Source organism: Sceloporus occidentalis, unplaced genomic scaffold, assembly GCF_023333645.1.
Source record: "Sceloporus occidentalis isolate IW3139 unplaced genomic scaffold, rSceOcc1.0.p SCAF_3, whole genome shotgun sequence".
NCBI classification, from domain to species: Eukaryota; Metazoa; Chordata; class Lepidosauria; order Squamata; family Phrynosomatidae; genus Sceloporus; species Sceloporus occidentalis.
This window is the reverse complement of record NW_028316983.1, coordinates 175605413-175628796: the sequence shown is the minus strand read 5'-3', so window position 1 is coordinate 175628796 and position 23384 is coordinate 175605413. Positions and strand designations below refer to the sequence as shown.

The window sequence follows — 23384 nt, the reverse complement described above, 5'->3', positions numbered from 1 at the left end:
CCGTGCTATGGAATTCTGGGAATTGTAGTCTGTTGTAGCACCAGAGCTCTCTGACAGAGAAGGCTAATTGCCTCACAAAACTACAGTTCCCAGAATTCCTTACCATGGAGCCAAGGCATTTAAAGTAATGTCAAACTGGATTGTTTCTGCAGTGTGGATGACAATTCCTTCACACATATCAGTCACTGAACAAATATCCCAGGAAATTTTGACCAGATAGCACCACAAACACAAAATCTCAATTTTCAGTCATCAGGTATGATACACTGAAGTGAAGAAACAGAGACAGCGGTGCAAAATTTATTTGGAGTAAGTCAATATTATGTTAAGTTAATCATTATAAACTAATTCAGTGGCATTTATGTGGCAACACCATGGGCAAAACCGTGGGGTCGCGACCCTCTCTCAGGATAGCAATGCTCATCGAGATTGAGATGTGGCAATTCTGCTGGCAAACCATAGAACTGTGACTCTCTCTTGAGATGACAATGCTTTATCCATAATCAGATAGATAAGTCCATGCTGACTTAGCCGGTCTTCACATCCTGCTTCCACTGCAGAAAAGGGCATGTAACCTCGCAAATGATTGTAAGGCAAACAACGGACTAATGTAAGCAAAATGACAATAAAAGGCCCAGTCAGAATCCTGGCTAGGGAGGGAAGCTGGTGAGGAGGCTTGTGAACCCCACTCTCGTCTCTGCGTCTCCTTGCCGCGACACATTTACAATCCTACATTTATAGATTTTTAATTAACGATCCTGTCACAGTCATCTTCTGAGAATGTATATTTGTTTCCACAGAAAATATGTCAAGGTGGGAAAAGATTCCCTCCCTAAGATTCAAAGCTGTTGAATTAGCCATATTAAAAAGTCATAATATTATATATATCATACAAAAGGTATGTATTAACATTCCATATCTTATGTGCTTCTACCTATAAATTCTGAGGTATTGTCATATCTGATATGATTGGTATGAAAAAGCAGACAATTTAATACGCAGAAAATAAAGAGAATTTCAGTCATGGAGACCTCCTTCTTTTTCTGTGGTTCTGGTAATTTAGGAAATCATGGCTGCATCTACACTGTGGTTTGACATCACTTTTAACTGCCATGGCTCAATGCTATGGAATTCTGGGAATTATTTTGTGAGACATTTAGCCTTCTCTGTCAGAGATGTCTGGTGCCAACAAAAACTACATTTCCCAGAATTCCATAACATTAAGCCAAGGCAGTTAAAAGTGGTGTCAAACTGGACTATTTCTGCAGTGCGGATGCAGCCCATGCAATGAATATAAGAGAAATAAACAATTTTGAGGTTTTATTCCAGTATCCCATATTGGAGGGTAGTTCTCTGACAAATATTTATAACAGGAAACCTTTATGGAACTTCAGAATTGTATGTGATTTAGAACCAAGTAAAACCCAGGGAGGTTTAGCCCTCAAAAGCAGAGGCTGTTTTTTGTTTAGTTTGTTTTTCATGCCAATCAGAAAGTGTTGACAATAATTAACAAAGATCTCATTGAAATTTGCTGGACAAAGTCGAAGTGCTTCTCATTGCTGGAGAAAGAAGCTGCGCCACTGCTGTGCAATTGTGTTCCTCATGCAGGTTTACTTTGGAGCTGCTGGAAAGAATAGCAGGCAGGCGCCTTACTCTTTCAACAGTAATATATGACCAAATCCAAAGTTCAAGAAGCAGGAAGGAAGGAAACCAAGGCCTGGCCTACAATATCTACATTCCTCTTTGTTTTGTTCATTTAATTCATTCTCTCCTCAGCTGCCTAAGTGTGCACTCACTCTCCACATTTGCGGCTTTGACTTTTGTGGATTTGTTTATTCATAGATTTTATTAATATGTTCTGTCTAGGCATACCTAGGTCCTCCAGCGCAAGTCTATGGTCAACTTTAACCAAAAGTCACACCGAAGGACCTAAAGATTCCTAGAGAATAATAATAATAATAATAATAATAATAATAATAATAATAAATATTTATATCCCGCCTCTTCCCTTTTGGGGATTGAGGCGGGTAACAACAGAACTTAATTCATTTCACTAGGCATTTGTAGCTCCTACAGTGCAATTCTATGGTCAATGTCTGGCAGATGTTGACTACAGAGATGCACTGGAGGACCTAGAGATTCCTGGAGCAGTGTTCTCTCAATTAAAAACACAGTGTTTTTCTAATCTGTGGTTTTTCCACATTCATGGGGGTCCTGTGCCCCGACCATCTTTTCCTCACTAGATGTCTGCTTTTGCAGAACTTCCCAAAAGATAGGAAAACAGGGTGCAAACAAGCAGTAGCACAACACAACAAAGAGAGGAGGGTGCAAAGCAATGGTGAAAGCGACTTTCTCTAGGCAAAAGAGAGAGTGACAGGTTGATGGGGCAAAGTCCTTGTCTTTGTTGCCACCTTTCTCTCCATTATCTTTTTCTCCGTGCCCTTTTTTTATTACTCTGCACCTTCCCCCGGTGCCCTGTTAACACTTTCTTTGCATTGCAATCTCGGTTTTGTAGCATGGTGAGGGACTTAGGGTGTATACACACTGCAGAAATAAAGAGGTTTGACACCACTTTAATTGCCATGGCTACCCTACAGAATCAGGGGATGTGTAGTTTGGTGAGGCACCAGACGTCTCTGAAAAACCAGGCTCAGTACCTCACCACTCTCCAAATCCCACGATTCTGTAGTCATGACAGGAAAGTGGTGTTGAACTGCTTTATTTCTGTAGTTTGGAAACCAAGTAAGACAGATGTAATGTACTCCTCTGGAGGTCAGTTTCTTAGGGACCCAGGATAGGAACTGAAAAGTGTATACCTTGAAAACTACAGTTCAGGGGTGCACTAGACCTCTCTAGCGAGGAAAAAATTCAATCTCACAAAACTACAAATCCCACTATAATATGCAGGATTCCTTATCACACAGCCGTGGCATTTTAAGTGGAATCAGATTGACACAAGTGTGTAGTATAGATATGGAGTCTAAGGTACAAAATACACTTCAAAAACAATCCAGTTTGAGACCACATTAACTATCCTAGCTTGATGCTGGGGAATTCTGGGAAATGTAGTTCTGTGGGACATTCAGCCTTCTCTACTAGAGGGCTCTGGTGCCACAACAAACCACAATTCCCTAGCACTCAGCCAGGTAACTTTAAATCGATCTCAAACTAGGTTATTTCTTCAGTGTGTTTTGGACCTATGTAACTGAAGCCGTTTTGCACCCGAAATTACCATTCCACATTACAAACATCCTTCCAGACAAAGAATCTGGTGTAATATAAGAAGTGAAGCTGCTCAGGGTTTTTCAGGACTCTAGCTGAATATAGAGTGAAAAGGAACTTTGCTCCTGCTTAGGAACACTCTTTTACAAGCAATTGTAAAGGAAAGACAGCTGACGTGCATCAAAACAAGCACATACGAGTGTATAAAATATGAAGTAATGGTCAATAGGGACTGGGTGGAGAGCAGAGGAAAAACAAATGTTTAAAAAACATGGCCTAGAGCAGGATCAAACCAATGGCCTTTGTGTTATTAGCATGAAACTTTAAACCAGTAGTAGTCAGGCTTTATCTTCAGTGCAGCCTTGACAGAGTCCAGTGTGTTGTGTGTTGTTTGCCTTCAAGTCTTTTCAGGGTAAAGCTATCACAGGGTTTTCTTGGCAGGTTTCATCAGAGGGGGCTTGCCATTGCCATCCTCTGAGGTTGAGAGAGTGTGACTTGCCCAAGGTCTGCCAATGGGTTTCATGACAGAGACCCACCACTCACAAAATTGTAGTGCAAGGGCAAAGTGAGACATAAAATGGCAGCACCTGAAGAGAGAGTTTGTCATTATCCACTGGTGTTTGTTGTATAATGTTGTATTTATATTTAGTCTGCCGTTGGAAGTTGCTAGATTCTCTGCCACTGTGATTTTATCATATAGCAAGTAGTTCCACCATTCAGCTTTCTTGAAGTTAAGCACCAATATGCTAGAGCTCTTAGCTTTCAGACAGGTTATTGTAAACCTCAGGGAAAATTACCTCAGAGTATAAATTACAACTCCCCTCAAGGGAGAGGTTCAGCAAGAGGAAAGCCATGACAGCTGAATAGTAGAACTGAAGGGTTCAAGCATTTAGGTCTATTACTGAGAACATGCCTATAGGATAGATTGCAACTAAACACTGAAGTTCTTCTTCTTCCTGTCATCTAGAAATTGCTTCTCTTTTGTGGAAACTTTTTAATTCTCCTCAAATACAACAGAACACATTTACTGTATATACTCATGTATAAGTCAAGAAATTTAGGTTAAAAATTGACCCCCAAAAAACCCTGAGTCGACTTATCCATGGGTCAAAATAGAGTAAATGAAAAATATAGGAAAAATCCAATATAAAAACAACTGCAAAATATAAGCTATGTGTTTAAAATAAAATAAATTTAAATTTTAATTCAATATCTGCTCTGCCCCAAGACTTCTTATCACTTTTTCTTCCTCTCTCCCCAAATGCTCACCCTAATAATTGATACAACCCTTTTCTTTCCTGCATTTTCTCATACAGGGGTGACCGTTGTTGCTGTGTGACTAGTGGTTTTATGACTATTCCCCCCTGAAGCTCCTCTAAGTTTTACAAGAGCTCCTCCACCGCTGAATCTCTGTTGGGATAAGGTAAAACACAAGGAAAGCTCACAAACTGCTCCAAGCAGCTGTGGGAAAAGTGGATTGACTGTCCTGTAGGCATAGATTCATCAGTCATCCTGATTTCATCTCTACTTGCTAATTTGTTGTTTGTTGTTAATCACTCTCAAGTTGATCTTGATTCATGGCACCCCTGTGGATGAAACATCTCCAAGACTTTCTATCTTCCACTGTTCGCTTAGGTCCTGTAAATTCATGCCCATGAGCTTAGCCACATTTATTCCCATACTGTCCTTTCCCTCTTAGCTACTCCAGAAATTCTTAATGAACATACTCCCAGAGAGATAACACGATAAAACATGTTTTTTAAAAAGCCACAAACATATTACACTATCATGAAGGAAAAGTGTAATCTAGACCTTCCCACTGACAAAGGAAACCGTTTTCTTGAGAGACATACATGTTACAGATGGAGTGATCAGTTAGCCAATAATTAACCCAATTCAAAGAATACTGTTAGAGGTCACTTCTTAAATTTTAAACCTGTAGAAATAAGCAATGTTTTACCCTTTGAGTCTCATGCTTGAACCAGACTACCATGAAAGCTACCTCTTCCACACTATCAACAGAATTGTTTTCTGATCAACGGAAGACATCTCTCCCTGCCCCCTTTCTAATTTCTGGTTAAAATGGCAGAATGCAATGCATTTGACTCAGACATAATATAAGGCCATGGCTGTAATCCTGTAATATTTATATCCCTTGGAGTGTAGTGGAGTCTCCTTTCTTGGAGGTCTTTAAACAGAGGCTTGATGGCTATCTGTCGGGGATGCTTTGATTGAAAGTTCCTGCATGGCAGAATGGGGTTGGACTGGATGGCCCTTGTGGCCCCTTCCAACTCTACGATTCTATGATTCTATATCTGAACGTATAAATCTAGTGCAAATGTTAAAATCTTACACACATTTACCCAAACATATGTTTAATTTGAATAAAATAAGACTTCTAAAAATAAATGAATAAAACTGGGCTTCTGCCCAAACAGTTCAGAGAAACATGTGCAATAACTTATTTACTTTACTTTTACTAATGCATTTATTTAAGGCAATCCATGTTTAGGCACAGAATAAGCCAAACAAAATGTCCTAATTCAATTTTCCTATCTCTTTTTTTGGACATAGAATATGGACATTTCTCTGAAATTGTTTGACAATTAAATTAAAATCATGTTTAAAATCTGCTGTTCATAATTTTATTTTTATGAATAAGTGCTGCCCAAATGGGATCTGCAACAAAATGTTGTGTATTCTCACACTTTAAAAATGCTCCCCGATGTGGCTTTTGCAGCACAATCTTACTGGTTCTATTTTTTAATTATTATTTTTAAAAAAATAGAGTTTATGTGTCCAGAGAAAATGTTCATCCAAATGTAATGCTTGTGTGTTTTTGTAGAGCTACTTCCATCTTTATTCTTACCATCAAAAATCTGTTGAATAGGTGGAAAGTGAAATTGCAGCTGACTTTTTGCTGTTGTGAATAGGAAAATTAAGGCAAGGTGGCAGGAGTTTTCCCTTGAAAGGTGAATAGTATGTTAAGAATGCTCCTTTCTCTTTCCTGTTTTTCCAGCTGCAGAACCATTTTCTCTCCTTTCCCCGATTAGTTTGATCTTGATAAGCTTCATGACTAGTTCCTTGAGGAACGTCTGGAAAAAACTGTCCTTAATCTCCATGTGTGTGTGTATGTGTGTTGTGTGTCTTCAAGTCATTTCCAATTTATGGAGAACCTAAAACGAACCTATCTTGTATATTTGTTTACAGGAAGTTTGTCATTGCCTTCCTCTGAGGCTCAGGCCATGTAACTTGACCAAGATCACCCAGTGGGTTTCATAGCTGAGCTGAAAATTGAACCCTTGGTCTCCAGAGTCATAGTCCAACATCCAAACCACAGCTCCATGCTGGCTCTACTTAATACTCACATTTTAGTTTAATCTGGAGCTTCATCTACATGCCTGAGTTTTAAAAATGATTATCTGCATTTTTTGTGGCTACTTAAATGTTATACTGAAAGCAGCATCACTTACCACCAAGGAAATTCATTCCATTCTTTTAGGCACAATCTGATGGGATAAAATACTTATCTGTTGCAGCTTTTCATGGTCTTATTCTATCCCTTTGTGTGGGAGGCAATTCCAAAATGCTCACTCTACTCCAAAACTCATATTTGCACCCAGCTGCACTATATAGCTAAATATCAAGGGGCCAGTTCTTGAGAGCAAGAATGGGAAAGTCCTCATTTTCCCACCTATTCAGCCATCTAGAGCTTCAGGACCTATCCCCTAAATCCGGAAATGGCCAGAAACTTCCATATTAATCATGCAATGATTGCTATTGAGGTTTTATTCCAGACTATCCAAGGTACTGAATCCTATTCAACAATAAGTTTATTTTTACTTATTTTGTTTATTTTGTTTTATTTATATTCCGCCTTTCTCCTGGTACAAGACCCAAGCACCTTTAAAAAAACAGTACAATTTTTAAAATAATAATAATAATAATAATAAATTTTATTTTTACCCCGCCTTTCCAAAATATGATCAAGGCGGCTTACAAAATTTAAAAACATTACAAACAGGATAAAAATTCAATATAAAAAGTTAAGAACACTACTGCAAAAAACAAAAACAGGAACAGGAAATCAATAAAATACACATGTCAAGGGCAAAGAGAAGGAGAGAATAATTGACATCGATCCGAGGTCGAAAGGGAAAAAAAGAGGGCAGGGAAATAAACAAACAATCTAACTAAGGTGGGAAGGCCAGCCGAAATAGATACGTTTTCAAGTTTTTCTTGAAAGTAACTAGTGAGGCGGCGGAGCGAAGCTCTACAGGGAGCTTGTTCCAGAATGAAGGGGCAGCGATGGCGAAAGCCCTCTGTGAAGTCCGTACAAGGTTAGACCTAGGGACCTCCAACAATTTAGTCCCAGAAGTTCTGAGTGTGCGGGGCGGATTATATGCGGAGAGGCGGTCCTCCAAGTACCCTGGGCCCAAGCCATTTAGGGCTTTATAGGTCAAAACCAACACCTTGTATTGAACTCGGAAGCGGATAGGCAGCCAGTGAAGGTCTTTTAAAATAGGTGTTATATGGTCCGACCTGGAGCTACCAGCAACCAATCTAGCTGCCATGTTCTGCACCAATTGCAGCTTCCAGGTTTGATACAAGGGTTGCCCCATGTAGAGCGCATTGCAGAAATCCAATCGAGAGGTTACCAAAGCATGTACGACAGATTCAAGGTCCTTACGGTCCAGGTAGGGATGCAGCTGGCGTATCAGCCGAAGCTGATAACAAGCACTCCTGACCGTCGCATCCACCTGAGAAATCAGCTGGAGCGACGAATCAAGGAGCACTCCCAAGCTGCGCACCGAGTCCTTCAGGGGGAGTGTGACCCCATTCAGGACCAGGTGACAGATCTCACCACCCGAAGCCGGGGAACCTATCACCAGTACTTCCGTTTTCCCTGGATTCACACTGAGTTTGTTCTCCCTCATCCAGCCCATCAGTCGGAGACATAGAGAAAATTATCTGGGTGTCATCAGCGTACTGATAACACCGCGCCCCATGTCTCCGGATGATCTCTCCCAGCGGCTTCATGTAAATGTTAAATAGTATAGGGGACAAAATCGCTCCCTGAGGGACACCAGATGTCAGGGCCCTGCTATCGGAGCGACAGTCCCCCAGCTCCACCATCTGGGATCTGCCCGAGAGGTAGGAACGGAACCACTGTAGAGCAGTGCCCCCAATTCCCAACTCCCTCAGGCGTCCCAGAAGGATACCATGATCGATGGTATCGAAGGCCGCTGAGATGTCCAAGAGCACTAACAGGGACACGCTCCCCCTGTCCATGCCCAGACGGAGGTCATCAACTAAGGCGACCATGGCAGTCTCAACTCCATAGCCCGCCCGGAAGCCGGTTTGAAATGGGTCCAGAAAATCGGTGTCATCCAAGATCGATTGAAGCTGGAAAGCGACTGCTCTCTCGATCACCTTCCCCAAAAAAGGCAGCAGCGAGATGGGCCGATAGTTATTATGAATCAAGGGGTCTAAGGAGGGCTTCTTTAGCAGGGGTTTGACCACGGCTAATTTTAATTTAGATGGAAACTGACCCTCACTTAGAGATGTGTTAATTATGCGATGCAACATAAGTCGCACCACATCTCCCCCCTGAGCTGTCAGCCATGAGGGACAGGGATCAAGGGAGCAAGTCGTCCTCCTAACACTTCGAAGGATCTTGTCCACTTCCTCAGTACTAACAAACTCAAAGTGATCCAGTATAACAGGGGCCACGGACGCTTCGGACACCTCTCCTGCAGGATCTGCACAAATACTGGCGTCAAGATCAGCCCTTATCCGAGAGATTTTATCCGCAAAGAAGTTGTTAAAATCGTCGCAGCAGGCTTTAGATGGTTCCAAGACAGGGCTCAGGGAGGGAGGGAGCTGAGTTAGCTCCCTCACAACCCTGAACAGCTCTGCTGGACGCGACTCTGCGGACGCAATACGTGCAGCACAGAACGAATTCTTCGCTGCACCTATTGTCACTCCGTAAGCTTTCAAATGAGAGCGAAGGAGTGTCCTGTCAGATAAGCGCTGATGTCTTCGCCAGTTACGCTCTAGTCGTTGCACAGCCAGCTTCCTTCCCCTGAGATCTTCCGTATACCAGAGTTGTTTATTGGAAGCAGGCCGGAAAGGACGCTTGGGAGCAATACTGTGTACAGCCCTGGAAAGGTTAGTATCCCAGATGTCGGTCAGGGCATCAACAGAATCGCCGTCAGTGCCAGTCGTATACCCCTCTAGGGCTTCTTGGAACCTTTTGGGTTCCATCAGCCTTCGAGGGTGGACTATCCTAATTGGTCCGCCACCCCCGGGGGGGCTTAAGGTAGAAGCCTTGATTCGAGCCTCAACCAAGAAATGATCCGTCCATGACAAGGGAGAGACATTAGAAATCTCTACCCACGGAGCCTCCATGTCCGTACTGAAGATCACATCAAGGGTATTACCTGCACAATGTGTAGGCCCTGAGACCAATTGAGACAGGCCCATGGCTGTCATGGTAGTCATGAACTCCCGAGCTGCACCTGTTAGAACATCACTGGCCTCGAAAGGGATGTTGAGGTCCCCCAGGACAAGAAGCCTAGGGGACTCCAACACCAGTTCCGAGACCAGCTGTGTGAGCTCGGCCAGGGAGTCTGTTAGCGCACGGGGTGGCCGGTAGACCACCAGAATCCCCAGACTGTCTTTGGCCCTCAGGGACAGGTAAATACACTCTATGTAATCTGTTTTCCGGACAGGGATCCTGGTTAAGGAAAGGGTGTTTTTATGGACCAAGGCGACACCGCCCCCCCCGCCCACCTAACCTGATCTGGTCCTTAACTGAGAACCCGGCTGGGAGGGCCTGGGCCCACACTGCATCACTCTCAGGCCCAAGCCAGGTCTCAGTAATGCACGCCAGGTCACAGTTGTTGTCCTGAATAAGATCGTATATGATGTGGGTCTTGTGTTTTATGGACCTGGCGTTGCACAGGAGCAGAGACAGGGTTTGTGGTACGACTGGGCTGACTCTCAGGCCTTTTTGGTTAGGAAAGTGGAAGGAAGGGGAGATAGGTATCACGCATCTATCTCGCCTTCCATTTTGACACAATTCCACTTTCCTACGGCCATACCTCCCCCTGCCCCACACCACCTCAATTGGGGCTCCCATTTCACAAGCATCCACCGCCATAGCTGGCCTCCCACATCCCATATCCACCCCCAAACCCAATAATAACCAGAAAACCCCACAAGAAAAAAGAATCTGAGAAGGTATCATACCCTAAAAAATATCAAACTTATCCAATTACCCCAAATACAAAACCACTACTCAAGCCAAATAACAAATTCGGCGAATTGATGGAACCTGTTCCTCCTATAGAAGGAACGCCAGTACTTCGCCCCCCCCCCCAAAAAAAGGCGAGTGAGTGCATTGCCGCGCACAGCTGGTCCTGGGCTGGCGTCCTCGGTTGGGGGGCCGGCGGGCCGGCTTTTGAAGAGGGAGCCGCTCCCACCGGCTCACTCCTCCCCTCCCTCAAACGCCGCCGAATGGCAAGAGTCTCTTGGGCGCGTGAGCGCGCACAGCTGGTCCTGGGCTGGCGTCCTCGGTTGGGGGGCCGGCGGGCCGGCTTTTGAAGAGGAAGCCGCTCCCACCGGCTCACTCCTCCCCTCCCTCAAACGCCGCCGAATGGCATTTAAAACATGATGAAATAAAAAATACTATACCCTAGCCTGATTAAAAGTTCTATCTATTGTCACCAAAAAATATCTTCACCTGTTGACAAAAAAAGAGCAGGGAGGGGACAAGCTGGACCTGTCATAGAAGGGAATGGCATAGCATGGGAACAGCCATGGAGAAGGCCCTCTCTTGAGTCCTGCGAAGGTGGTGGGGCTGAAAGAAAGCCCTCCCATCCAGATCTTAAGGCATTTGCTGGTTTATATAAGGAGATTATAGTCTTTCAAATAGTCTGGACCCAAGCTCTGTAGGGATTTATATGTCAAAACCATCCCTTTGAATTCTGCCTGGAACAAACTGGTACCCAATGTTGCTGTTTCAACAGAGCGCCCACGTGATTCCTGTATCCAGCCTCAGCCTCAGTCAATAGCCTAGCCACAGCATTTTGGACCTTCTGTAGTTTCCAAACAGTTTCCAAAGGCATCCCCACATAGTACAGTAGTCCAAATGGGATGTAATCAAGGCATGTATCACCATGGCCAGATCCAAATTCTCCAGGAATGAGAGCAGTTAGTGTGCACTCCTGACCACAGCTAAAACTGGTTATCCAGGTTTAGATCTGAGACCATGAGCACACGCAAGCTATGGATCTGAGATTTCAGGGGCAATGCTGATCTGGTGGATCCAAGCTGATTCCAGCCAAACCAGCCCTTATGCCAGTCTTAAAAGACCTGCTGTTTGCAGCAGTTTTTTCCAGAAACTGCACCACACAGCTAGTAGCCTGGACTACATGCCCCCTTACGTCCTGCTGCTGCCATTCTTTTTGAAGCTCCCTGCTGTGGCCTTTCACATCTGAAGGGGATGCCTAGCCACGTGGGTGAAGTCAGGTAGCCTGCTTTCACCTTTATGGGCTGTAGTGGAGGCCTTCACAGATAACGGCAGCAGCAATGGGCAAGGTAGCAGCAGTGACAGTGACTCCATGACATGGCAATGTACATGCATCTGAAAACCCACTCATAGCTGTGATAACCATGGTGAGTATTGGGGTAAGGAATAGACCAAATTGGTGGGCAGATGCCACTGGGTTGTCCAGTGGCATCCTTCCCATTCATTTTGCCCAGCAGAGAGACACCCCAAAAAGATACAGTGGTCAGGATCATGGAGAACAACTTTAATGTCTTGAGTAAAATACAGAATGGATTCATAACACCATTGATATGCTCTGCTCACCTCTGCCCAAATTCCAGTCTGTCTTTTAGGATACAAAGGAGGATATCACATGGGACGGGAGGCTCTCAATTTCAAAAGAGAAGATAGCGAGGTCAATTAAAAAATTCGCAAAATTACATTATTACTTATCACACCTTATATTCGCTGTAATGGCCTCCTTGTATGCGACCCAGATTCTGTGTGAAGTAAACCATCACAATGGTGGGTTCTTAATTGCGAATTGGCACACTTGCACATGTTCAGTGAGACTCCAGATGACTGGAGCATATTTAGCATATTTAGGTGAGTGAGAGAGAGGAACCAAGGAACCCCACAATTTACAAAAGAGGTTGGGGGGCGGGAAGAATGGTTGAAAGAACATACTCTATTCACGTTAAAATGAGCATATATATTTGTGAATATAATGGTTATTCAATAGCTCCGGGTCCATGCCTCTTAATTAGCAGGCAGCAGCCCCCCCTCAGCAATGCTGAAGGACAAACGGAAGCAAAATTGAAGCGGAATTGCAGCGTGGCTTCATGGGAAACCCCCTTTCTGGATTGGGGGGGGGAAACCAGGAACAAAGGAGACATGCACATCACACCAAACAACAGCGCATTGAGTGTGAAGTTGCCTAGGAATAGGGTTTGTGACTTTGCTAGTTCACCGAATTTACTTAACTGTGGATTGATGCGTGATTGCGTTTGGACTGCCAGTGATCACGTGTGGTAACCTTTCACACAATAATGTGAATACGCATGATTGCATTCACGATGACACCGGATTATACTTCCAATTTCAGTCGTGTGATATCCTCCAAGGATTTGAATAGTAACTTACTTCATCTTCCCTCCCATATACAGCTTCCTGCATATTTGATCTGTCATCATCTGACACCTCATTTGAGAACATTGTATAATAGATCGTTCTCAAACTACTTTTTATTATTTTAATGTTAATTTACAGATATTTATTTCTGCATGCTTAGGGAGTCACTCGTGTATGATCTTATTTTTGCAAGGCTTTTTTTTCTTCAAATAAATTGACAAGCATCTATCCACATCAAAACGATGAGAGAAAATGATTAGAAGGGAGCACTTGTAATTCTGATATGTATTTGCCATATACAGTAACTTTATATTGTTGCTAATAACTTTTATCCCTTATATCAGGTTGTTCTGTTGCACTTAACAAAACAACATGGGTGATGTTAGGTGCCAGTCTTTGTTTTTCATCAGTCTCCCTGAGCTGCAAAAACTCTGTGCTGTGAAGGTTATAGTGAGTTCTCAACTGGCAGCAACTGAGATTAGAACAGCACAAAGGAAGATGTGCAGGTAATGAAAATATGCTTATTATATATTTGATATTAGACTACCCTCAATGTAGTCCTTAGTAGATGCAAGTTTTTAAAAAAAGATATTTGTGAACAACATTATGTATTATAAGTTCTGTCTTATTGTTAACTCACATGCATCAAAATAATCATCACTGGATAGGACACATCCTGCACTAGTGGTGCTTGTTGAGACACCAGAACTGACTGCTTTTATTCTAGACTTAAAGGTATGTCATGACTGTGAGGGAGTTGTTATGGCTCAAGGTCTAATACCCCTTGCTCCCAATACAGAGCCTTTATGTGCCAATAACAACCCAAATTTTAACAAGAGAGTTGAGTGCAGGTAGCACTCTGTACATTTGTCACTGAAGCCAACCTAGTTAAAAATGAATGGACCTGACTAGAGTTTTAACACCCAATATAAAACTTGAGGTCTGTTTCAGCATTACAAAACGTGATATTACAGTTGCAACATCACAATAAACATCATTTTGAATGGGTGTTATCAACAAGTCAACTGTATATGAAACTTATAGCCTATCCTGAGACAATGTAAAGTGAAGATTAAAATGTCAACAAGGATCCTTGGGGGGGGGGGCTTCCTAATAGGGAATCTCAACATTGACTTTTAGTTTCAATTTAAATTAAAAAAATAATTGAAAAGTCTAAGTTAAACATCTCAGCTTTAAAAAAAATTCTATTGTGGGATGGTAGAATTTGAATGCAGAATGAGGTATTACCATTTTTTAATAAGAAACCGGCATTGCTGGGATTTTGTATGTATCGGTTTATTGAATGTTTTTCACTAATAGCTGCAGTAAAATGTACAAGATTGAAAATCACTTGTGTTGTGAACGCTCCAGGCCTGCTGAAAACCAGCCAGTTTTTAAAAAATATATATTTTTGTTGTTTTGTATTTGGCATTTAATAACCATTTGCACCTTGAGATTTTTTTTAATGGCAAGATATGTATAAATGTTATAAATAAATAGATACAAATATAGCTGTGGGAACAGTCTGATTCCTTAAATCTGGTAAGAAATATCCAGCCATAAAGCATAAAACGTTCTGAGTATGTTTGCTCAGAAATAAGTATGGTTACTCCAAAGTTCAATGCAACTTAGACCCGGACATGGCATTTACATGATGCACTCCCTGGAGTGCCCAGAAGCTGCCCTGGAGCCATGCTGGGGTTGTCTAAGGCAGCCTGAAACTGGCCCTAATAGGAGCAGCTTTTTTCTGCTCCTTGCCATGGTCCATTTTGGACCTAGGCAGGAGGCACCTTCGGGGCCATGGCATTTGTTTGGTGTGGCCCTGGAGCAATTGGGCTGGGAGTGGCTTTTGGCTGCTCCTGGATGTCTGTCTGTCTCACCCCTTACTTCTGAGTAAGTATATTTAGGACTGTAGTCTTAGTATAAAATCGTGAAAATCAGTGACAATATTTTAATATTTTATCTAGGCGACTTGTATTTCTGTATCAAGAAGTCTTCGCTTCACCTGTTCCTGGTACATTGAATCAAATTTCAGCAATTATGCCGGTCAGTATGACAAGGGAACAAGTTCTGTTTCCATTTAATATGTGGCCTCACAGAACACCTTCACCTTGACTCAAAATATATATTTTTTCCTTATAAAAGAAAACTAAGTCAGGACATGGCTGCATATTTAAATTTAGTTGTAAGGTTTTGACCAGAATTGTCTCTATTGACATGGACAAGGGAGCAGTCCCCCACTTGCTATTCAGTATACGCCTGGACAGTGCAACCAACTCCTCCTAGTCCACTTTAATCCAGCCTCACTGTTGCAGTACACTTACTACTGAATTTGCTGATCAGAGAGTACTTTTTCTACTGTTTGAAAGCCAGCCACCCAGGTCTTCTCTCCCAGCTCTTACAGTATTCTGCTGCCATCTTTCTAAGTTTTGGAAGTTCCAGTTGGTGCCCCAATGCATATTCTTGAATTATCACCACTTTGCAGACAACAGATACAGCAAGTATAGGCAGTCCTCCTCATCTTTCCCTTTCCCTTTTCCTCTTCCTTATGAGTCCTACTATAATTTTATTTTTCTCTTGATGTCTTCAGAAGGCAAAAGACACTGCTTGGTCATGCTGTTCATCATCTCTTTCTGGAATTTCTACCCTATTATATTTTTCCTGAGAACTTAATTGTCTCCATTGCTATTTGGGTATCTTTTGAAAGCAGTCCCCCTCATAGACTAAATTATTTTAATTATATCAGTGCTTGATTGATATCAGTGTATATTGATTAGTATGCTAGTACTAGACTAACTCCTTTAGACCTACACCAAAATATCCTCCTGTTGAGTAGGACCAATGTCATATTAGAAGAGGATCCTCATTTGAGCTAAATTCCCACAAACATTCATGTTCTAAAACAAGCATAGCAACATTGTTTGTCCAAAATTTCTTGAATAAGAGGTTGGAATTCTTTACAAAGGTAATTTGGACAAACATTGCTGCTATGCTTGTTCTAAAACATGAATGCTTGTGGGAATTTAGCTCAAATGAGGACCCTCTTCAAATATGGATAAAAGAAACAAGGGCATATCAACATGGGCCAAATGAAGCAATTTCTCCCCATCCTCACAGTGACCTGTCTGCATGACAGAGGACGAAATCCCTGATTTGAGTGTGAACTGTCTTCGCAATGGCGTTCAGTCCCACACTGAATCCATGTTATACCAGCCATAAATCAGTTTAAAATAATTGACCTTTTACTCTGGATCTTGCATGAAAACCTGGAGCACTCCATAGTGGTTCTGGGCCAATGTCTTCACGTGCATACTGTTGTTTCACCAAGTGCCACTGCCACTGGTGCTAGTCCAGCACATGCTAGTATTGGGAACCTTCTTTCTGATCTCAGAGGGAGTAACTTATGCCAGTGGTGGCAGCAGCTGATGACACATCAGGATACTTGTGTGGACAGCCACCTGGTGTCGCTACAGTGTGGAGGTAATGGGTATTCCAGGATAGCTCTAGAGCCCAATACTCCAGGAGCAGCCTGGAGTATTCTGGCCAGTGTAGATGAGCCCCAGGTAGCACTGTGCTAGTGAGGCATTTCATGAGGGAGAGCATGGCAACTTGGTAGCCTGATGATATGGGTGGCATGTCTCACCTTCCATGTGGACCCTGATGTCTCATGTAACTCAGGGAAGAACATATTAGCTGCCTTTGAATGCCTTTATTTCTGAAGCTTCATGTAAAGCAGCTAAGGCCTTTGTCAGCACTAAATGTACCATCCATCTATGGAAAGTTCTTGTCCCAAGCCCACAAGGGACTTCACTGCCATGCCATAATAAACATAGTTCCTCCCAGCTTCTCGTGTTTAGGAGCATTGTAAACTAGAAACAGTTTGTTCTGTTTCCAGGAATGGGCATTGGTCATGAAACAAGGGAAGCCAATGGATCCATTCCAGAGGGGTAGTGAATCCACTCTTGAACCTTCTTACATCTGCTTTACAAGAGAGGGAGCCCTCCCTCCATGGCAACTGCCATCCTCCAGCCTGGAGGGAGTGAGGGGGCGGGAAGGGGCCAATTTTGAATTTTTATTGTACTGTATTCTGTATGTGTTTTTATTACTGTAACCTGCCCGGATTCCTTGTGATTGGGCGGGCTATAAATAAATAATTTATTATTATTATTATTATTATTATTATTATTATTATTTTGAGCTGTATAAGAATCCTCAAGGTGTTGGAATGATAGAGGTTAATTACCATCAGAGCTCTTATGCAGCTCAGAGAAATGAGGGAGAAGAGATAGTAAAATGAAGGCTGGATTTGCCTCCCTTGTAGCAGTGAATCTACTGGCTGACAAACCAAATAGCAGTTTAGTTTCCAAACTAAAGAGGAGTTCAGTGATGATTTTGGATTTCCAAAACATAAAATTATTCTAATTTAAGTGTTCTTGTTTTTTTTGTTTTGCTTGTTTTAGATACCTTTTTACAAATCTGGAAAATTTCAAGCTTACATAGAGAAACACAGAGCTACAGTAAGTGATGGGAAATTATTGTTCATTTGTTCAAAATACAGCATTAACAACCTAATGGTTCTTTTTAATTACTATTACAGTACCTGGTAGGTTTGTGAATTTAGGGGTCCTTCCTAGCCCATTCTGCAGAATGCATGCTGACTGTTTGTCCTCCATGTGGACTATTGCTTCTTCAAACTAATTTAGTTTTGGGCCCAGTTTCCCCATACTGCAGCAGTGTTCTCCACATTTCTCTCTTTCTTTGAAGTCTGCGTATGGATTTGGGACTCATATTTTGAGACTATGGAATCCTTTTCTTTATATATACTTGCTTACCTAGGTCTTGCACTCCATTTGTAGACCTGGAGTTCAGCTTGAAATGATGACACAGTATTTATCCTGGTTCTGAGAATACAAACTTCAGCAACATGTCCTTCTTCCTACTTTGTTGTTATTCTTTAGTGCAAGTTTTGTGCAAGATACTCCTTTTGTGAAGGTGCCCAACCATCTGTTTGTGTTTGTGTAAGATCTGCAAAGAGAGCGGCAAAAAATGGCAAGCTAATGTAATTCCATGTCATGCATCTTGAATTTATTTTTGATTCCTGCCTAAACATGAATTCTCTGTTTAGACAAACAACCCACTATCTTATGGCATTGGCTTTTTTGAGTGCAAAAGGACAATGGTGATGCTTCCTAGCTAGGTGGTTGTGTGGGCTGTCACTCATCTGCACTCACTCTTCGGGAACAAGAGAACACTTTTAATCACAATTTACTTTTCTACTTCTTATTGACAATCCATTGCTATGGCATCCTGAAATATTTTTTTCCTTTGCTGCTTTGTTAAAACCCTTGACAGCCAGGCAAAATAAACAGGTGTGGTTGAACAAACAACTTCTGTTAAACAGTATGTAAAATGAACAAAATGAGCTTATGTTTGCATAAGCCTGTGTTACCATTTCATATTCTTTTTACTTCATGTTTCAACACATTACCTCAAATATATTCCTAATCTACCATATATACGTGTGTAAAGGTCAACTCACGTATAAATTGAGGGCAGGTTTAGGGACCCAAATTATGGATTTTGATATAACCTGTGGATAAGTCGAGGGTAGAATTTAGGGGCATGTAACAAAGGATGCAAAAGATGAAACAAAGGAAATCATTGCCAAAGAACATAGAACATTCCAGCAGATATAACTATTATTTCTCTTCTTAATGGCCTGATGAACAAGGAGGGAATTCTGGTAAAAGGTGGCTGTGCAATGTGTGGGGAAGGCAACCAGGTGTGGGCAGGGCTAAGAAAATGTGTACATGTAAAGGCAAGAATTAAAGTATAGTATTTTTTATTTTTATTTTTTGCGCAGGGGCCATGCAAATCTTCTCTGTATCATTCTAATTTCAGTATATGTGCTACTGAAGCAAGCATACAGTATTAACTGTTATCAAAAAAAAGGAACCATTCCCTTCTCTGAATAGAGCGAGAGCTTAGTCTGTCCTGGGAGAACTGGAAAGAAGCACTGCCCTCCTCTCCTCTCTTGGCACTCCTTTGAGGAGAAGCACCAAAGAGTCGTTTCCACCGCTGTTTTCCTGCTCAAGCATTCAAAAAGTCCAGAGGCAATGCTGCAGTGGAAAGAGTACAAGGAGCTGATATTTCTTTTAGGTTCTTCTAAATTCTCACTTTTCATTACTCTACTCAGAGAAGAAGATAGTTCCTATTTTTATTAAAGTTCAGGTACAGTACTTACACTGACCTGTGGATGTCAGCCCAGGTTTTGGAGGTTGATTTTTTTACTAAAATGTCTAGACTTAATTGTTGTTGTGTGCCTTCAAGTAATTTCTGACTTTTGGCAACCCTAAGGCAAAACTATCAAGTGTTTTCTGGGGCTGAGTGTGTGAGGTTTGGCCAAGGTCACTCAGTGGGTTTTCATGGAACCAAACCCCAAGTTCCAGAGTCATTGTCCAATGCTCAAACCATTACACCATGCTGGCTCTAGATTTATACATAGATACATACTGTAGTCCATACCTAATCTACTCTCTACCCCTGTAGTCCCCAGAATGACTGACAGATCCTAACTGTCACGCTACAATGGTTCATTCTCCCTTTTCAGCCATCACATTTTCTCCAAACAATCCAACACACTCCTACTTTTTACTTCACTTACTCATTCATTAATTCCTCCTTCCTTGCCCAAATATTTTACCTTATTTAGTCTAAAATACCAACTTATAATACAACTCACTATAATTGTACTATAATAAATGCTGTTCAGACATGTAGTCAAGCATCACATGGATAATCTTGAGAAAATCATTTTATCCCTTGAAATATGAAACATTAGGTTATGAACAATTAATTATAACTCTGTATTGCCCTCTTTCACTTTGCAACTGTAGCGGTATAACTGTGCTGCTGTTTATATGATTACATTTTAACTTACTTAGTAATGGTGTCCAAAATTGATTTGTGTATCTTATAAAATGTATTTTGTTGTTTTTGTTATGTGCCTTCAAAGTGTTTTCTGTCTTTTGGCACCCTAAGGCAAATCATGGGATTTTCTTGGCAAGATTTTGTCAGAAGGGGTTTGCCTTTACTTCCTTCTGAGGCTGAGAAAATGTGACTTTATCAGGATCACTCAGTGGGTTTCCATGGCCTAGCAGGGAATCAAACCCTGGTTTCTAGAGTTGCAGTCCAGCACTCAAACCACTATGCTTCTGCACATCCATTTACAAATGCATGTGAAATAACTGAAGGTGAAAAGTCAAATATTATGCAATACAGTTTTCTCGTTGATTTTCTGGTTTTAAATGTCATCATCATGTAAGTGGTTGGACTGGTTTGGGTGCATTTGGACTAGTGCATTTTGTGAGACTTAGGCAGAATAACATTCAGTTGCTCAATGAGCAGATTGGAGATTATCTTTTTATCTTTTTAATGACAATAAGCTTAATCTTTGTATATTATTGCCTAATTAAATCCAGTCAACGATTCTTATATGCAGTATTAATCTAGTAAAACATAACCTTCTTAAAAGTTTAGGTGGTTTTGATTGTTGTAAATGGGTCTATCACTAGCTCTGTCCCTAAACATTTTAGATGATGATCAGGAATTTGCTAAGAAAAACTCATTGATGGCTGTAGTCTTCATATATGACTTGCATAATATCTAGGATGAGATAGGAAGATACAGTTTTGATTGGAATCAGTTTACAGCCTGGGATTAGTCAGAACTGGAGCCTACAATAAAATGTTGCAGTGTGAACTGCTTCTCTTAAGGATTCAGGACAGGTAGACACACTTTCCTCAAAGACATTCCCATTACATTTCCCTTTCCCAGGTTTTCTGTCTCCTCTCTAGCAAAAGTTATCTGGGTCCATTGACCATAGAGGATGCTTAGTCCTCACTAGATAGTTTTGGAGTTCGCCCAAAAGATTTTTATCTTATTTTTATTGATTTGTACTTTGGTAATGTTTGGATTATCCTGTGCCTGTTGGTATTTACCTCTAGGTTATGCCATGGAAATTAGACAAAATATGAACCAAATTTCAATTCTGTAGTTATTTGATAGGAATTACAACTTTGAAATTCAGTTCATGTTTTCATTTTTATCCTATAACTTGAAATATTGTTAAGCTTTATTAGTCTGGCATTTTCTTGATCCTTACCCGCTGCTTAATAATCTTTATCTTTTAACTGTCACCCCAAAAGGTAATATTTCCAATATCTATTAAACTGGCATGGAATTCATTTCACTAGTGTTGTTTAGCACTGCTAAACTGTATTATTAGCAGACAAATCTACTGTACTAGGTCATCCTGGAGAAAGCAAAGGAATGTGCTCCATGTTTTATTTCTGAACGGGTAGCTATATGCATGGACTTTGATTTAACAAACCATATCTCTTGGCATGAATTTATTATGCTGCAGGACTAGGAAGACCTCTGTTTGAGGGCCAGGCAATATAGGACAATAATTATACAATTGCCATTGACTAGAGGAGGAAGATTTGGACTGAAGTTAGTGTGGCAGGAGAGAAGATTTAACCCTTTGCTACCTTATGGTCCCAGTTTAGACAGTGGCGTCATTGGGGTTGGTGTCACCCTATGTAGTGTCTCTCACACACCCTACTGACTTCCTCCCATACCAAACCATACAGAATCCTTAGTAAAATAATTTTTGCATTAATATTACTCATAAATCATAATTATAATGTATCACGGAATGTAATGGTAATACCTGTGGCATAAACAACTTAAAAAATTTAAATTATACCTTTAAATTACAATATCATAAGCACATCCTAAATGTATTTATATATAGTTTCATGTAGTTAAAGTAAAATTTTGGTAAAATGTGATGTTATAGAGCAAATTTTAAAAAGAATTAATTTGTTTTTACTTTTTTAAAAAATTAAAATTTTAAAATGGGCTTTTAAAGAAAAATGTTCAATAAATAAAAAGGCATAATTTTAAAAATCATTGTTTATTTCTCTTCATAGATGGCAATGCCAGAGAGAGTTATTCCAGCTACCTTTCAAACCTGTCTTTCTTATACACTTATAGCCAAACTGGCTCCTAAATGGAACCAAGCTGGTCACCTCTTGATACAAGGTATATTTCTGAAATCTTTGACAATAACAATCCCAATCATGTTACAGTGACTATCGTGTATTTATATTTATAGTGTAAAATATTTCCCATATATTGCATATATTTTCATATTATCATTATTATTATTTTGTTCAGTGATTCTGAAGGTGTTCGAAGCACACAAAATTATTGAGAAATGTCTAGAATCTTTGTGATTTTTCATATTCTTCCTGAACTTGGATTGCAGTTAGATTGTCTCTATTCCTGTAAGTAGGTTAAGAAAGAACAGTGAAAAGGAATATATATGCTGACAGCTAACTGCATATTGTTAAGCTAGGCTACATAGCAGCATTTCTTTTCTCCATGAAGAACAGTGCAGCATTGTCTAGAACAGGAATAATTTCTTACATTTCATCAGTACCACACACACACCATTGCTTACTTACCACTGGATATTGTAATTTCTGTTAAAATGGTGTTTGGTATTGGTATAGTATGTTTATAAGTAATAAAAGCAGACTTATGGGACAATTTGGAGAAATTTAAGTGATGCAAAAATACTTAAATGTGCATTTCAGTTCCATTTAGTTTAAGGAATGTACACACATCATAAACAGTGGGTGAGATGTATAAAACTATGTCTGGGCTGTTGTAATCCAGACTATAGAAAGGGCTCATGTCACTGTAAAACATATTTATAATAGTAATAGTAATAGTAATAAAAATTTATTCGGTCATTGACTAGTATAAAAACAAATCACACAAGCAACATATCAATATAACAATAACAAATTAAAATATAAACTGATAGTAGACTGTACATGTACGGTATCAAACAGTTCTTTCTACACGGTGATAAAATGGCCATTTGACAGCTGAGGGCGCAGTTTACAAACAATATAACAGAATTTAGCCACCTTAAGGGATACTGTAGAATCATTGTTGTCCAATAGGAGGCGTAAATAAAAGGAGTCAGGTTTGCCTGGGAATTTACACAGTAGTGGGCTAATCAGTTGGTGACGAATGTCTCTATAGAATTGACAATAAAGGAAAACATGCTCATTGGTTTCAACAGTGCCCGAGCCACATGGGCAAAAACGAATTTCAAAAGGTGTTTTTTTAAATCTACCTTCCAACATGGCTGTGGGCAACACATTGAAACGTGCCAGAGTTAGAGCCCTTCTGAACTTCGGGAGAGTAACATGGAACAGATATGGAGCTGGGGAGGGGACCAAAACTTGAGCACTGAACATGACATATTTTGAAAGGGAAGTTGAGTCCATATATCTTTCTGCTTCTAGGATTTTTTTTTTAATAGTAGATTTGGCTCTATCAGTGTCAAGCTTTAAAATTTCATTTTTATTGAGACCAAGCTCATTTAATTTCTTAA

At 40.8% G+C, this 23384-nt stretch overlaps 1 protein-coding gene and 1 pseudogene across 2 annotated transcripts in view; one reads left to right on the top strand and one right to left on the bottom strand.

The window, feature by feature from the left end:
- The first annotated feature begins 223 nt into the window (after nucleotides 1-223).
- CUNH18orf63 (chromosome unknown C18orf63 homolog) overlaps nucleotides 224-23384 on the top strand; it is a 42019-nt gene continuing 18858 nt past the window's right edge. For both annotated transcript variants that reach the window (XM_089516940.1, XM_089516939.1), the window contains exons 1-6: nucleotides 224-309; nucleotides 4539-4645; nucleotides 13252-13413; nucleotides 14875-14953; nucleotides 17368-17424; nucleotides 21904-22015. In XM_089516940.1, coding sequence (XP_089373066.1) covers nucleotides 13280-13413; nucleotides 14875-14953; nucleotides 17368-17424; nucleotides 21904-22015 — 382 coding nt within the window. In that variant the 5' untranslated portion in view covers nucleotides 224-309; nucleotides 4539-4645; nucleotides 13252-13279. The remainder of the gene's footprint in view (nucleotides 310-4538; nucleotides 4646-13251; nucleotides 13414-14874; nucleotides 14954-17367; nucleotides 17425-21903; nucleotides 22016-23384) is intronic.
- On the bottom strand, nucleotides 18734-18832 carry LOC149317149 (U6 spliceosomal RNA; annotated as a pseudogene).